Genomic DNA, 17,701 nt, shown 5'->3' with positions numbered 1-17,701 from the left:
GGGGAATCTATAAAGTTAAAACTACAGGAAAGGGAGAAGGAGGCAAAGAAAACATTGCAAATTCATCAAAGAACACTGCAGTATATTTATATCCTAGTCATTTTTCCTTGTGTTTTGGATAGTGTGATAAGGTTAGAATCCTTGTCAGGTTTTAATATCTGTCTGTGTTCTCACTAGATGCACATCCAATACCAATTTTGTCTGAGGTCATGTTCCTGGTTGCATCAGTATGGTACTGACTGTGTTTGTAGACATCTTGCTGGTTGTGTCAATATGGTACTTATTTTGTTTCTGCAGATATGTATCAAGTTGTGACTGAGTTTGATTTTGATTCAAATTCTACAATTGTAAACTTGTTACCTATTGTTACAATATTGTAAATCGGGGTAAATTTTTTTGATTCTGTGTGTGTGTGTATGTTGGGAGTGAGGCACGAGATAGTTGGCCTAGGGAAGAAAAAAGAACTGTAAATGTGGCCCTACTCCCAAGGTTTTATTCTCACCTGTCCATGATTCTAGCCGATTCACAATGTGTGGCCCACAGAAAACTGTGCAGCAGCCAATAGAAACTCTCTTGGATGGTCTAGAGCAGTGGTTCTCAACCGCTCTAGTGCCGTGACCCCTTGATAAAATTTTCCAAGTTGTGGTGAACCCTAACAGTAAAATTATTTTTGTAGCGTGGGTAGTCAGCACCCTAGTTAAGACAAGTAATTTGCGCCCCTAACCCACGGACATATAGCGTTCCCTATGTCCCTTCCACTCATACAATATTAAAACCCCTTATGGTACATTTTAGGATGTACCACTCTTTCTCTTTGTTCTCCTTTCTTTCCCTTTTATCCCTCTCTATCCTAATTTCTTGTTTTTTTCTCCCATCCCTCTCTCTAGCCGTCTTTCTTTTTCTTTCTCTTCCTTTTTCTTTGTTCCTCCCCCTCTTTTCCTCTCCCTTCCATGTATTCCCTATTTGTATTCCTCCCTATTACTCCTGGCTAGGGGGAATGGGATAGGTGGCAGTGCTGGCGGGGAGTTGGGATGAGTGGCAATGCTGGGGGGGGGTTCTGATCAGCCAACTTAGGTGCTTTTGATCAAGGTCATCTGCTGATCTGAGAACTGTAGTGGGCACTTTTAATGGCAAATATAATCACAGGTAGTGTTACTCACTGTGTCTCCAGCTCTGTAATGTCTCGCAGCAGTGACACCTATGCTGAAATCAGGAGATAGGGTCTCCTCCAGCCCTCCCACTTCATATTCCTCACCAGTCAGCTGACCTCTAGTCTCTGCCCCCCAGCCATGCCGTGAACTGAATGGGTGGCTGCGAAGAAGCTGAGTGGGCGACTGTGGGCTCCAGGAACACAGCCCAGCTGGGTGGCTGGCAAAAGGCTAGGAGAACAGTGCAGGCTTCAGTGACCCCTGGCAAATTGTCATCCAACCCCTGAGGGGGTCCCGGACCCCCAGGTTGAGAACCACTGGTCTAGATCAATGTTTCTCAATGCCAGTCCTCAAGTACCCCCAACAGGTCATGTTTTGGGGATTTCCCCTAGATGAAACAGCTGTGGTAATTACTAAGGCAGTGAAACTGATCAAATCACCTGTGCAAAATAATGGTAAGCCTGAAAACATGCCTTGTTGGGGGTACTTGAGGACTTGAGTTGACATTGGTCTAGAGGTCTTATATTCATGCATAGACAAATCCCAGGCATTGCATCACATAATAGACAACCTCTCCAAATAATAACATGGGATGTTGTCTGTGCACACTTTGGGGCCAGTTGGAAGTTTCCAGTAGCAACTTTGCAGTCCTCCATGAGCCACACAGCATGAACAGGAAAATAAGATCCTAAGGACAGGGGAGTAATTTAGGAGATAATATAGTACAGTGAAACTTTAAATCTGACAGAAACAAATGGGCTGCCATTGCGGACCTTCTACTGAAAATTGTAGTTGCTTGGCTGTTGAGCTAACCTATTAACTCCAGCACTGAAACAAACATACAGATCAGGAAAGTCTGAGAACAACCAGAAGCCTTCATCTGCATATTTGTGGCAGTCCAATGATTGAAAGCACTGAATCAAAAGGGCTAGCCTGGCTAAAAGGCAGAAGTCACAATGACACATCTCGTTCTTTTGTGCAGAACAGCTGAAAAGGCACCTGTGTGGTAGTTATTAATTGGCATAAAAACCATCTCATCAAGTATAAATCAAATATTTCATATGTCACTCCAGGCAAAATCAGGCTACACACTTCACAATCACATGTCAGACGCTGGCTTGGCTCATCTCCACCGAAGCCATTAATTGTACCAGCAATAGGAATGCTGCACACCGAAATGCAAAATAATATTCTTCCTTTATTAAATAGCCAGCAAGGACAATTTTAATTATGACATGTTTTGCACTAAGCATGGCACGTTCTCAAAAAGAATAACTCTTTCATTCGTTGAGAAAGCGCTGAGCCTAGTATGAAGCATGTCAGAAAACAATTTGCCCCTGCTGTCTATTTTAATTATTGGAGACACTTATTCTTCGGCTCAATACATGACATTGTTGCTGGTACAATTGATTAGGTACAAGTAGGTGAAGGGTCCCTGGGATCACCTGGGAACATTTAAGAGACATATGTACCTGAATCTCTGAGCAAAGTTTTTCACAAGGTGCGCTATCCTCCCATCGGTTATCAGGTCCAAAGGAGATTTTCCTCTGTGATTGGCATAGGTAATGTCTGCCCCTGACAAAGCCAAGAAGCAAGCAATTGCCGTTCCAACATTTAATTCTATGTTCCCAAGCAACCCAGTAGCTTGCAGCTGGAAAAGAGAATACATAAAGTATAAAAAATACACATACACATTCTAGCTCCGATTCCCAGCAGGGGGTCATCAATGATTTTTTTTTTTTTTTCAATGAAACAAAAGCTCATCCTATACATGATTAAGCTCTAAATAAACCATGCGAGAGTCAGAGACAGGCTGGATAACCTATGAGAATTGGATTAAGCCAGAATTATTTTGGTATCATATGAATACTTAACATATATATATATTAATCCAAGGCTCAAAATTTCAAGTCCTGAGCTACTAGCCAGGCCTTAAGAGTTACTCGCCACCAGTTGCTCCACCCAACCCCTACCCTATTCCGCCCCTAAACATGCTCTCATAAATTATCTCATGAAATTACACTTAAATGTTTTATGCAGATTTAAATTACAAAAATAAATATTAACAACAACTTTATCAGTGCCCATCAGTGCAGCCTAACCTGTGCCCATCAATGCAGCCTGCCTGTGCAGGTGACGAGAGAGGAGCGAGGAGAGGAAGAGGATTGCCGGCCGGATCATCAGAGCGCCGAGGAACATCGCTGTAACAGGTTTCATGTGAATTACCGAGTGTTTCCATTGCCGCAGTCACATACAGCCCCGTCTTCTGGCCCCAGTACTTAGAAACACATCCTGGCATTGGATGGGTGATCTGTCTATCAAAGTACCCGGGTCAGGAGGTGAGGCTGTGTGTGACAGCAAGTGCGGGAAACACTCGGCAATTCTAATGAAAGCTGTTACAGCGATGTTCCTCGGCGCTCTTATGATCCAGTTACTTGCTCTCCTCTCTCTTCCCCAGGGACGATCTCTGGGAGAAGGGCTCCCATTTAATCCCGCCTGCCGGCGGTGCTCGCCCCCCACTTCGAGGCAGCCCACGCTAGCCAGCCCTCATTTTCCACTCGCAAAATGCTAATAGAAAATTTGAGGGCTGTAGTGCCCGTACCCGTAGGGTATCAAACAGTATGGAACAGTGATCAGGTGCCTACTTTTCACTCATATTATCCATTACACAGGTTTAAAATAGTAACATGTTTACCAGTTTAGGGGGTCTGCCCCTGTGTAGAAGGTCTGACTGGCTAAATGAGCTGAAAGCCATCTCACTTGCTATAAGGGATAAACTTTTATTTGAGCTGTACAAGGCACGTATCGTGGTCTCTCTCCTCTCTCTAATGCTTCCCTCTGCTGACCAGCTTTATGGAGATGCTCATTTCATTTTCCAGCAGGACTTGGCACCTGCCCACACTGCCAGAAGTACCAATACCTGGTTTCATGGTATCACTGTGCTTGATTGGCCAGCAAACTCGCCTGACCTAAACCCCTATAGAGAATCTGTGGGGTATTGTCAAGAGGAAGATGAGAGACATGAGGATCCAACAATGCAGATGAGCTGAAGGCCACTATCAAAGAAACCTGGGCTTCCATAACACCTCAGCAGTGCCACAGGCTGATTGCCTCCATGCCACATGGCATTGATGCAGTAATTCATGCAAAAGGAGCCCGACCATGTATTGAGTGCATACTATACTGTACATGGACATAAGTGTTCAGTAAGCCAACATTTCTGTATTAAAAATCCTTTTTTTATTGGTCTTATGTAATATTCTGATTTTCTGAGATACTGAATTTTGGGTTTTCACTAGCTTTAAGCCAAAATCATCAAAATTAAAAGAAATGCTTGAAATATATCACTCCATGTGTAACGCATCTACAGTTGTGCTCATAAGTTTACATACCCTGGCAGAATTTATGATTTCTTGGCCATTTTTCAGAGAATATGAATAACACAAAAACTTTTCTTTCACTCATGGTTAGTGTTTAGTTGAAGCCATTTATTATCAATCAACTGTGTTTACTCTTTTTTAAATCATAATGACAACAAAAACTACCCAAATGACCCTGATCAAAAGTTTACATACCCCAGTTCTTAATACCATGTATTGCCCCCTTTAACATCAATGACAGCTTGAAGTCTTTTGTGGTATTCGTGGATGAGGCTCTTTATCTTCTCAGATGGTAAAGCTGCCCATTCCTCTTAACAAAAAGCCTCCAGTTCCTGTAAATTCTTGGGCTGCCCTGCATGAACTTCATGTTTGAGATCTCCACAGAGTGGCTCAATGATATTGAGGTCAGGAGACTGAGATGGCTACTCCAGAACCTTCATTTTATTCTGCTGTAGCCAATGACAGGTTGACCCGGCCTTGTGTTTTGGATCATTGTCATGTTGAAATGTCCAAGTACGTCCCATGCGCAGCTTCCTGGCTGATGAACGCAAATCCTCCAGTATTTTTTGATAACATACTGCATTCATCTTGCCATCAATTTTGGCCAAATGTCCTGTGCCTTTGTAGCTCACACATCCCCAAAACATCAGTGATCCACCTCTGTGTTTCACAGTAGGAATGGTGTACCTTTCATCACAGGCCTTGTTGACTCCTCCCCAAATGTAGTGTTTATGGTTGTGGCCAAAAAGCTCAATTTTGGTCTCATCACTCCAAATGACTTTGTGCCAGAAAGTTTGAGGCTTTTCTCTGTGCTGTTTGGCGTATTGTAAGCGGGATACTTTGTGGCATTTGCGTAGTAATGGCTTTCTTCTGGCGACTCGACCATGCAGCCACACCACATGTTTTCAGAGAGTCCTGTATTTCACCTGAAGTTATTTGTGGGTTTTTCTTTGCATCCGGAACAATTTTCCTGGCAGTTGTGGCTGAAATCTTAGTTGGTCTACCTGACCGTGGTTTGGTTTCAACAGAACCTCTCATTTTCCACTTCTTGATCAGAGTTTGAACACTGCTGATTGGCATTCTTATTTCCTTGGATATCTTTTTATATCCCTTTCCTGTTTTATACAGTTCAACTACCTTTTCCTACAAATCCTTTGACAATTCTTTTGCTTTTTCCATGACTCAAAATCCAGAAACGTCAGTGCAGTACTGGATGAAAGATGCAAAGGCCTGTCAGGAGTCCAGAAACTCATTGACCTTTTATACACACTAATTACAAGCAAACAGATCACAGGTGAGGATGGTTACCTTTAATAGCCATTCAAACCCCTTTGTGTCAACTTGTGTGCATGTTATCAGGCCAAAATCACCAGGTTATGTAAACTTTTGATCAGGGTCATTTGGGTAGTTTCTGTTATGATTATGATTTAAAAAGAGTAAACACAGTTGATTGATAATAAATGCCGTCAGATAAACACTGAGTGAAATAATTTTTTTTGTGTTATGCATTCATATTCTCTGAAAAATGGCCAAGAAATCATAAATTCTGCCAGGGTATATATATGTGTGTGTGTGTCTATCTAATAGACCACTTGATCATTTTTCTGTTGTCACTCTTCTATGTTTTCTATGATCAACTTGGTCCCACCACACCTACTGGTTTAATTAATACTAACAAAATTATTCCTGCAATGCATGCAGTATCATCTGGTGTTACCTTGTTGAGCATAGTTGAGCCAACTCCTTCAGGCTCCAGAGAGGTGAGATGCTGCTGTACTAGTACTATGTGCATAGGAGTATCCCCATCCTCGTCTTCCGCATTTACATCGCCTCCCTCTGTCGCAAGAAGTTGCACAAGGTTAATGTGCCCATGAGTCACTGCCAGGTGTAGAGGAGTTTGGTTTCTGTTGTTCCTGAGATTGACATCACACCGTCCCTGCAAAGTGAGACAAACGGAAAACATGTAAGATGGTTTCAGGGTCCAGGGGTGGCTTTTAAAGTTGGTATCCTATTAAAAAAATATTAACGTATGACTGGCATAGGAAACGTTTTAAATAACACAGTGCCATGAAGGCCTCTGCTACAGGGGAATCCAGAAGGATTATTGGTCATCTCTACCAGCTTACACCTTCTTCATTGCATGTTAAAGTAGCTTATTCCCAATGAATGGGGCTGCAAAAATATTGTAAAAAAGCAGATGTAAAAGGACACAAGTCTGTGTACACTCTCCTGCCTATAGAGCTGCAAGGAGCCATCGCTGCCGGGAGAACATAGTGAGTATTGCTAGCGGCTATAGCTGCTGGCAATAATTGCATGTGAAAATCTGACATGCTGCTTGTACCCAAGTCCATCGATGAATCGGTTTGGGTACAATCAGCCTGCCCATAGATGGTTCAAATCTCCGCCAGTCCCTGCTAAACCAGCCAAGATTCAAACCATCTATGACTGTCTTTAGACGTGCATTGGATGACACTGCTCACTAAAGGAAGCAAATTAGAAAAAAAAAACAGCCCCCCCCCCCCAGGTCCCTACACACCTCTTCTGGCTGCTGTGGTCTCCTGTGCTGTCTGCAGCCTGGCTAGTAAAAATGTAGTGCTGGGTTGCCTGTGCCCTAATGGTTCAAAGACATGAATGGGACTTTGCTAATACAGTAAAACTTTGGTTTGAGAGTAACTTAGTTTGAGAGCGTTTTGCAAGACAAGCAAAATGTTTTAATAAATTTTGCCTTGATATACAAGCAATGTCTTGATATAAGAGTAGCGTCATGTGAGTATAAAAAAGAAGAGAGGCGCCTCTAAGTGTAGCAATATGGTTACATTTAAAGAAGGTACAACAACATTTAGCAACTTATTGCTACACTTAGAGGTGCCTCTCTTCTCTTTTATACCCTGTAAAAAAAATGCTTTGATATACAAGTGCTTTGGATTACAAGCATGTTTCTGGAACGAATTATGCTCGCAAACCAAGGTTTTACTGTATAGTATAAGTAAATGTCACTTTAAATATTTCAGTAAGACCTCTTGCACACTGCAACTTGAAAAAGCTCAGTACAGCTTTTTTTTTTTTACTGAGCTAAAATACAGCCCAACAATTGTAATGTGCCTATGCACACAGGAGCGTAAACAAGCGCTGTGCATTCTTCAGTAAAAATAGAAAAATCTGCTTTTTTGGTCAGTAATTTATGCCTCATGCGTGCAAATGCTCATTTACATATTGTGCAGAACGAGAACGCGAGAATAAGTTTGCATGAAAATACACAAACGTATATAATCTAAAATGCGCATAAATACACACAAAGAAAAATGTCTGGAAAAAGTAGATGCTCAAACAGGAGTATCATGTGCAAGAGACCTAAAATGTAAAAAAATACAGGGCCGTTATTAAAAAAAATTAAACGTATGACTGGCATAGGAAACATTTTAAATAACACAGTGCCAACAAGGCCTCTGCTACAGTCCTGCTGATCCCTCGACTCTCAAGCTCCTCACAAGTAAAGTCAATGCAGAGGCAAATGAAGACTCAGGGGTTTATTTACTAAAGGAAAATCCACTTTGCACTACAAATGCACTTGGAAGTGCAGTCGCTGTAGATCTGAGGGGGCATTCAAGGAAAATAAAAAAACAGCATTTTTGTTTGCACATGATTGGATGATAAAATCAGCAGAGTTTCCCCTTATTTCAGATCTACGCCTCAGATCTACAGCAACTGCACTTCCAAGTGCACTTGCAGTGCACTTTTAGTGCAAAGTGGATTTGTCTTTAGTAAATCAACCCCAAAGTCTGCATAGTTACAATAAATAAAGAAAACCTGTAATGCAAAGAATATGGGGGGTTGCCATTGCTGATGAAAATGCTACTTACCTGACTGTCCCCAGCCTTGATACGCTGAGGCACTGACCCGCAACGGGCAGATAGAGCAATCTGCATACTTGTTCCAGCTCAGTGACTTAGGCAGTGCTAAAGCTGTTGGATTAGATGTGACAACCAGGGAACAAGTATTTTGAGAAGGAAAGGTCAGCAGTGGCAGCCCTCAAACCTTTTACCCTATTACAGGTTTACATAAAGTTTGAGATGCCTGACCAAAATGTTCCCCTTATTTTACATACTGCTGTTGGACATCTGCCACGCTGTGTGTACCTCTTTGACTAAGATCTCAACCACTTCCTGATGGTTGTTCAGTGTGGCCAGGTGCAGGGCGGTGAAGCCATCTTCTTTCTTGGAGTCTACCAACTGCCGTGCTCTTTCCAGAATCTTCTGGACAGCTCTGAGGACATAAAGCAACACAAGATTTCTAGACTCGGCTAAAAATACTGCAACCATAGAGAAATAAAACATAGTGGTCAGTTCACCCAAAAAATAGGATTTTTATAACAGCTTACCTGTAAAATCCTTTTCTTGGAGTACATCATGGGACACAGAGCCTTAAGTAATTACTTAATGGGTTATAGCCTACCGTCAGGTGTTGACACTGGTAAACCCTAATTAAAGAAGTTTACTCCCCTATATAACCCCTCCTCCTTCCAGGAGCACATCAGTTTTTGTAGCAAAGCAATATACTTGTATCCCAAAAAAAGAGGGGAGGGACTTGTGTCCCATGATGTACTCCAAGAAAAGGATTTTACAGGTAAGCGGTTATAAAAATCCTAAGTAATTACTTTAATGGTGACGTCCCATAGCAATGCCACATGAGGGGTGGGAGAAAATAACCCGCAAGGTACACCCAGACTTGAGGATTTATACTGCTGCTTGCAGCACACTGCGCCCGAAGGTGATATCCTCATACCTCCTTACATCCACGTGATAACATTTTGTGAATGTATGCACTGAAGACCATGTTGCAGCCTTACAGATTTGAGCCATGGAGGCCTGATGACGCACTGCCCAAGAAGCACTAACCAACCTGGTAGAATGTGCCTTAACTTGAAAAGGGGGAATTTTACCCCTTAAATTATAAGTTTGAATTGATTATTTATCGGCGTATAACACGCACTTTTTTCCCCTTAAAATCAGGGGAAAATCGTGGGTGCGTGTTATATGCCGATCCCCACTGTCTGTGTGCCAAAAAAAGAGCGAGCGCCGCTGCAAAAGACCGAACGCCGCCAAAAAAAAAAAGGAGCACCGAGCATATTTGAAAAGCAGTGTGTACAACTGTCGGACGCTAGACATTTGCTGTCACAAATGTATAGAGTGATACTTAGCGGGCAGGATGGAACAGTTCCCTATTTTGTTAGAGAATGGGAAAGGGAACTGGACCAGGTGTTGACAAATACGCAAATTAAAAAGATGATTAGACTAACTTATTCCACATATATAGGCTCAAGGGTGCAGGAAATGGCCTATAAATTTCTAACGAGATTGTACAGGACCCCAGTTAAACTATCACAGATGTTTTCAACAACAGATGATCGGTGCTGGAGAGGTTGTGGGCAGAAGGGCACATTTCTCCATCTGTGGTGGACATGTCGCGTAATTAAACCATTTTGGGAGTCAGTTGCCCCATTGATTGAGAAATTGACCCTCGGACCCCTGGAGTTTAAACCTCTACATTATTTATTTCATGGGATGCCTGGGTCTATTAAATTTTATCGGAAAAGTTTAACTCCGCATTTATTAAATGCAGCGAAATTAGTTATACCTAAATATTGGAGACAGACCCGATGTCCCACACTAATAGAATGGAAGAATGAAGTCAACCTAATAATGGAAGCTGAGAGATGGGTACATGTAGCGAAGGACCAACAAGATAAATTTGAAAGGACTTGGGCGGGGTGGGTATATTATGTTAAGGAGATAGGGTGGGGGTGGGGGGGGGATAAGGGTAGGGGGGACGTACATTATATTCACAGTGTCAGGTTTTCATGTTTTACCCGTGTTCACTTTTTTTTTTTGCTTGTTTTTTTTACACTAAATGGTTAAGTTTGGGTAATATATGGCTAATAACGGCCTCTTACACAATTTTATTATTATTTAATAAGGACACCTTTTCTTCCTATAAAAAAAAAAATTTTTTTTTTGTGTTTTTGTAATATAAGGCTAAGTAGGGCCTCTTACACAATTTGATAATTATTTGATGATGGTCACATAAAAAAAAAAAAAAAAAAAAATTTTTTTTCCTCTCTATCTTTGTAAGAGGAGTGGAGAACAGGGCACATTCACAGGGGGTATGGAAGGAAGTAATTAGCAGGCTTTTGATCAACAATGAAAGAACTTGGGGCAAGGGGAGATTCCCCCCCCCCCCCTCCCCAGGGTTTTTTTTGTTTGTTTTTTTTTGTTTTGTGTGAGGAAGGGTTATGTATGTAAGATTGTGGAATGGATGTAATGTAACTGTATAGTTTTTGTTTATGGAATGTAAAACTGTATAATTAGGAATGGATATGTTGTATCTATAAAAATGGAAAATAAAATTTTGATTATAAAAAAAAAAAAAAATCATAAGTTCGAATTACCGTATTTATCGGCGTATAACACGCACTTTTTTCCCCTTAAAATCAGGGGAAAATCGTTAGTGCGTGTTATACGCCGATCCCCACTGTCTGTGTGCCAAAAAAGAGCGAGCGCCACTGCAAAAGACTGAACGGCGCCATAAAAAAAGAACACCGCTGAAAATGACCGAGCCGAGTGGTCGGCTCGGCTCGCAGTCCCGCCTCCCTGCTGTCTCTGAGAGGATGAGGAGTGAGTGCTCGGCTCCGCTCGCAGTCCCGCCCTGCTCCTATGATGGACATAACACTCCGTCCAATGGCGGGACTGGGCAGTACTGTGAGCCGAGCCGAGCCAAGCACACAGTACACTCGGTCTTTTTCGGCAGAGCTCGCTCCTCATCCTCTGAGACAGCAGGGAGGCGGGGCGGTGTGACGAGCCGAGTACACAGGCTCTATCTTGGCGGCAAATTTAAACAATTAAATACTGCAAACGGCACACAGCACTGGGCAAAGCTGCATATGACAATGGGCAAGGCTGCACTGGGCAAGGCTGCATATGACAATGGGCAAGGCTGCAAATGGCACTTAGCAAGGCTGCAAATGGCACTGGGCAAGGCTGCAAATGGACACTGATCATTCTGCAATGATGGACAAGGCTGCAGATGGACACTAATAAGGCTGCATTGATGGACATTTAAATGTAAGTTTTTTTCTTTAAACTTCCCTCCTAAAAGTTCTTTTCCTTAAAATGCCCTCCTAAACTTGGGGTGCGTGTTATACGCCGATAAATACGGTATCACTTGCCGAATCCACTTAGCAACAGTGGATTTCGACGCTGCCTGTCCCTTCTTAGGACCCTCCGGCAGAATAAATAAGACATCAGTCTTACGAATCTGAGCAGTTTTCTTTAAATAGATTTTCACTGCTCTCACCACATCAAGACAATGTAGTGACTTTTCTTCCCTGGAACATGGTTTTGGAAAAAACGATGGCAGGACAATATCCTGGTTCAGGTGAAAACCTGAAATGACTTTTGGCAAAAAAGCCTGGACGAGGACGTAACACCACTCTGTCCTCTTGAAAAATCAAATATGGCTCTTTACAAGAAAGAGCAGCCAATTCTGAAACCCTCCTTGCTGAGGATATAGCAACCAAAAATACCAACTTCCTTGTCAGAAGGACTAGGGGAATCTGTTGTATTGGTTCAAATGGCTGTTTTTGTAACACAGACAAAACTAAGTTTAAGTCCCAAGGGTTCAAGGGAGGTTTGAAGAGCGGATTAAGCCGCGCCACCCCTTGTATAAAGCCCCGGACTAAAGAATGAGTAGCAAGTGGTCTTTGGAATAAGACCGATAAAGCGGAGACTTGGCCTCTAATAGTACTTAAGGCCAATTTCATTTCTACCCCTAATTGTAGAAAGGCAAGAATTCTGCCTATGATATATCTCCGAGGGTGCCAACCCCTGGATTCACACCAGGAAACGTAAGCCTTCCAGACTCTATAATATATAGTTCTGGAAGCTGGCTTTCTAGCATTAATCAGGGTAGAGATAACTGACCCGGAAAGCACGCGTTTCTTTAGAATGTTGGTTTCAATAGCCAAGCCGTTAAATTTAGAAACCGTAAGGAAGGATGGAATATCGGTCCCTGAGAGAGCAGATCTGGCCTTAGTGGGAGGGACCATGGGCCCTCCACTGCCATCTCTATGATTTTCGACCCTCTGGGCCATGCTGGTGCTACAAGAACTGTCGGCTTTCTTTCCAGCTTGATCCTGCAAAGAAGTCGAGGCAGCAACTGAATAGGGGGGAATGCATAGATCAGTGAAAACTATTTCCATGGGGTCACTAATACATCCGTTCCGCATGCAAATGGATCCCTTGTTCTGGCCACAAAGTTGACCAACTTCGTGTTGAACCTGGATGCTAGAAGATCCACGTCCGGAGTCCCCCATCTTTGACAAACAGCCCGAAATATGTCGGGGTGAAGAGACCATTCCCCTGGGAATAACTGCTGATGACTTAATTAATCTGCCTGCCAATTCTCTACTCCCGGAATGAAGATTGCAGAAAGGCATGGAACATTCCTTTTTGTCCAAGTTAGAATATGGTTCACCTCTCTCTGCGCTGAGAGACTTTTGGTGCCCCCTTGGTGATTGATATAGGCCACAGCTGTGGCATTGTCGGATTGAATCTTGACAGGACAATCCCGTAACCTGAAAGTCTAGGCTTTAGAGTCAGGCGTACTGCCTGAATCTCTAGGATATTGATGGGCAAGCTTCTTTCGTTACTTGACCACTGTCTTTGGACAGTTGTCTTTTCTAGTACTGCTCCCCAGCCTGAAAGGCTTGCATCCGTTGTTACCACTTTTCCAGATGACTGGTCTGAAGGATCTTCCCTTCAGCAGATTCTGGGTTAATAACCACCAAGTGAGGCTTTGGGCCACTCTTGGGGACAGCCGCATTGGCAAATCTAAAGCTTGAATTGTTTTGTTCCAAGCAGACAGGATACTGTTTTGCAACAGTCTTGAATGGAGCTGGGCATAGGGAACTGCTTCGAATGAAGCTACCATGGTTCCTAACAACCTCATGCAGTGGCGAATTGTCATTTGACCTGACCCTCCGCACCAGTTCTCCTATGGAATTGATTTTTGCCTGAGGCAAGAACACCCTTTCCTGGGCTGTATCTATGATCAGACCCAAGTACTCCAGCCTTCTTAGCGGTAGGTTGAGAATCCAACCCAAACTTTTCAGATAGTTGGTTGTAGTGCGTACGCTTTGCTCCAGATAGTCGCTGATTGATCTATAGGTAATAGATCATCTAGGTACGCTACGACTGTTATGCCCTGTGCCCTTAACCTGGCTAGAGGTGGGGCCAGCACCTTGGTAAACACCTGAGGTGCTGTGGCTAGCCCGAAGGGCAGGGCTACAAATTTAAAATGCTGCTGTTCTAATTCGAACCGCAGATACTTTTGACGAGCAGGAAATACAGGGACATGCAGATATGCATCCCTGATGTTGATTAATGCCAGAAGTTCTCTTCTCAGAAGGACCCGATTGTCTCCATGCGAAAGGAGCGGATCTTCAGGAATTGATTTAGCTTTCTTAGATCTAGAATGGGTCTGACATCTCCACTTGGCTTTGGTACCATAAAAAGGTTTGAATAAAATCCCAGACCTTGCTCTTTTGTGGGTATCTGTATGATCACCCCTTGAGATATTAATCGGTCTAGTGCCTAAACCAGAGACTGTTTTTTCTCTGAATCTTTGGGAACGCTTGACCTCAAGAACCGAGATGCTGGAAAGTCCCGGAATTCCAGCTTGTACCCAGCGTTACCGTGGAAATGACCCATCTGTCCTGAATTTCCTTTTTCCAGACTTCTGAAAATTGCAGAAGTCTTCCCCCCACCTTGGTGAGGGGGTTTGCCTCTTCATGATGAGGCTTTAGGATTCTGTTTTGCAGATTTCCTACCCCAGGGCTTCTTTTGAGCCTGGGTCTGACCCTGAGTCCTTCCTCTAGAGTCTGATGGCAGAGGCCGTCGCCACTGCCTAGAGGCGGAAGCCGCTGGCGCAGGGGAAAGAGTCCGTTTAAATGCAGGGTGTTTATATTTTCTTTTGACTGGTAAAAAGGTACTTTTCCCAGCAGAAATTGTCTTGATATATTTATCCAAGTCTTCTCCAAATAGTCGCTCCCCATGAAAGGGGAACCCAGTTAGGAGGTTTTTACATGGTGTTTCAGCTGACCAATTTTTCAACCACAGGATTCTGCGCATATGTACAAGCATAAGCGTGAGGCGGGATGCCTGGTGAATAAAGTCTTTGATGGCATCTATGACAAAACATAATGCCTTAGGTAGTTCAGCCAAATTTTGAGCTTGTTGTGTAGGAAGCTCTCTAAGGGCCTGTTTGAATTGGTCCTTTAGGGATTGGCAGACACCTATCGCGGCTGTGGGCTGGGTGACTGCACCTGCTATGGAAAAAGCAGATTTTAGCGGGGATTCCAACTTCTTATCTGTTGGATCTTTACGCATCTGTGCATTGTCTACAGGACAAGTTAAGTTTTTTTTCACATTGGAAATTGCAGCGTCAATTGCTGGTACTTTCCATTTTTTGGAGAATTTCTCCTCCAGAGGATAGAGAATTGAGAACCTCTTAGGAGGGAGAAAATGTTTATCCCATTCTGAAAAAAAAATAAGCTGTTCAAGTAATGCGTGCGCAGGAAATGCATACAAAGGATGGGAAGGTTTTAAGAAACTTAAGGAAGAGGCCACGTTTTCAGGAGACTCTGTTAGAGGCAGCATGAAAGAGGAACAAACCATTTCTGTAAGAGTTTGTATCAGCAATTTTTCATATTGAGACGCTGAAAAAGGTTCATCTACCGTTGTTTCCTCAGTAGAAGAATCATTAGTAAGCTCTTCTTGATTGATTGAGGGTAGAACCTCATTGTGTGCCCACTGTTCCCTTTGTAAAGCTGAAGCGGGGGACCTAGTACGTTTCCTATCCATTTGAACGGAGGATGCAATTAAAGCCGCTAGTCTTTCTTCCAGACCCTGGAGTGAGGAGGAAAGGGTTTCTTCAGTCATGTGTGCAGGTGCTGAGATGTGAGAGGCAGCTGCACCAACAATTTGCTCTAATGGCTCACCCTGAGTTGCCATGATTGGTAATTCAGGCGAGGAAGATAGCGTGGAAATACAGCTTGAAATTCCAATGCCTGGGGGTGAAACCTTTACTCTTTTGGCTTCTGTGGTGTCTTTTTTGGCAGGCATAGTCCTAAGTACAAAAACAGAGGTGCTATACACATTGCATTAAATCGCTGAAAATAGTCAATACTTCTAAAATTGCTATATAGATCAGCTTAGTGCTGGAAAAGGGTGTCCTTCCTGAATCAGGAAATGCCAGTTTTGCAACCCATACGTGTCCCACAGTTTGTGTGTCCCTGTGTGCAGGCAACTTGTTTCCTCCTCATCAGCAGAGGAGAGACTGACACAGCTGTATTTATCTGCTATTAGCATGCCGTTCATCAGTGGACATTTCACAGCACCGGCGTTAGGCCCCGCCCCCTCCCCACACCCAACATAAGGGGGGGAGGGGCGGCAGAGCCTCCTGCAGTGAGGCACTGACCTGTGTAAAAAATACAGCCACAGTAACAAACTTTCAGTGGTATAATAGTGGGACCCTCCGTCTCCTCCACGGCGGGGGGAGAGGGGGTACAGCGCTGCTGTCCCCTAACCCTCTGGTCCCATCAGGGGAAGAAAGAAGACATTTTTTGCAGCTTTTCCTACCTTGCAAAAATCTGCTTCCACACACTGTACAGCCAGGCACGGAACTGAGCAAACAGTGAAACAACAGAGTAAGGCATGTGCATAGACTCCATCTAGTGGAAATTTTAAGGCATGACAACATTTTTCCTTCAATGAAAGAAATGTATAGATGTTTTTAATATCCAGGTCTCTCTTTCCTTACCTTGTCCTCGCCACAAGATTTTGCTGATTTAACAGAAAATCCAGCTTTCACCCATCACGGCGGGTTATGTTTAACAAACCTTCAAGAACTGGGTCCATTAAAAACGGGGTCCAACTGCCTTGGGCCTTGTATAGCACCCCACATCAGGAAGCTTGAGGTAATGTAACAAGACCTAAGCCCTGGGTTCCTGGGGTCCAGCCCTACTAAGATAGGCAATACAGGCAAAACCTCGTGCTTCAGATACGAGGTCCCAGGTATCATCCATTTTAAGCCTCAGGGGCACTTCTGGATGGATCTGGTTTCTTTTTATGGAGGAATTTAAATCCAGCATGGATCCCTCCTGGAGCTCCTCAGAGCACTTCTTCACTCGTGACCAACACCTTAGACACTGGCGAAAAAACTGATGTGCTCCTGAAAGGAGGAGGGGTTATATAGGGGAGTAAACTTCCTTAATTAGGGTTTACCAGTGTCAACACCTGACGGTAGGCTATAACCCATTAAGTAATTACTTAAGGCTCTGTGTCCCATGATGTACGATAAAGAAAGTCATATTATAGGTATTGGTGGAGTCTTATCAGCTGGGTCACCCCCTTCCCATGTCTCTTGGGAACTCCAGTGATTACATTAATTGAAAATCCAACAAAGCATGTAGAAACTCCTCACAACTGCTGCAACGCACGTGCAGACCTTGGGAACTCGGGGGCTGCTATGAATGACCTCTTTCTGAAAATGTTAACAACATGACTGTAATTGTTTTACCCACTGGCTATAATACTTTCTGTGTTACTGACTCAGAACAACCCTGTAGATCAGGTAGTTCAGAGGAAAAGTGACAGGTCCAATATCTGCATAGTTGTCCCAGGTCCATGATTAACAGTATTAAATTGGAACCCATGGCACACATGCAATCTTATCACTAAAGAGAACTCTCCAGTGTCAGGACTGCTACAAAATGTAGAGAAAGTATTCAAGTGCTTTGATGGTGTCGCTCCCTCACCGGTCAGATGAATGAGGTGTTGCTCCCTCACTGAGGGAAACACTGCAGAATGTCACATGTCAGTGTTGTCTGTCCCATCTGACCAAAGAGGGAGAGGCAATGTTTAAGCAGGTATGTCTCTTCCTTGTAAGCAATCTTGCCACTGGTGAGTTTTTACCAGAAACAGGATAAAAGTATGATGTGGTTCTTAAAGAGTCAGCCTGATAGCCAGACAGCATTTTTAAAAAGAGAGATCAGCAACAGAAGACTCCATGCTTATTTAATGTTAGGCTCAATTTAACACCTTGTTATCTATCACATGG

The 17,701-nt window shown here is 43.3% G+C and overlaps 1 protein-coding gene across 10 annotated transcripts in view; it reads right to left on the bottom strand.

Annotated features, from left to right (window-relative positions):
* MIB2 (MIB E3 ubiquitin protein ligase 2) overlaps positions 1-17,701 on the bottom strand; it is a 240,650-nt gene that overhangs the window by 20,753 nt on the left and 202,196 nt on the right. For all 10 annotated transcript variants that reach the window (XM_073602907.1, XM_073602908.1, XM_073602909.1 and 7 more), the window contains 3 exons: positions 8,665-8,791; positions 6,246-6,464; positions 2,621-2,799 (listed from right to left, as the gene is read on the bottom strand). In XM_073602907.1, the coding sequence (XP_073459008.1) occupies positions 2,621-2,799; positions 6,246-6,464; positions 8,665-8,791 (525 nt within the window). The remainder of the gene's footprint in view (positions 1-2,620; positions 2,800-6,245; positions 6,465-8,664; positions 8,792-17,701) is intronic.

The sequence above is a fragment of the Aquarana catesbeiana genome, linkage group LG10 (genome assembly GCF_042186555.1).
Source record: "Aquarana catesbeiana isolate 2022-GZ linkage group LG10, ASM4218655v1, whole genome shotgun sequence".
NCBI lineage: Eukaryota > Metazoa > Chordata > Amphibia > Anura > Ranidae > Aquarana > Aquarana catesbeiana.
The sequence above is the reverse complement of the archived record's forward strand: the minus strand, read 5'-3'. Positions and strand labels throughout refer to the sequence as shown.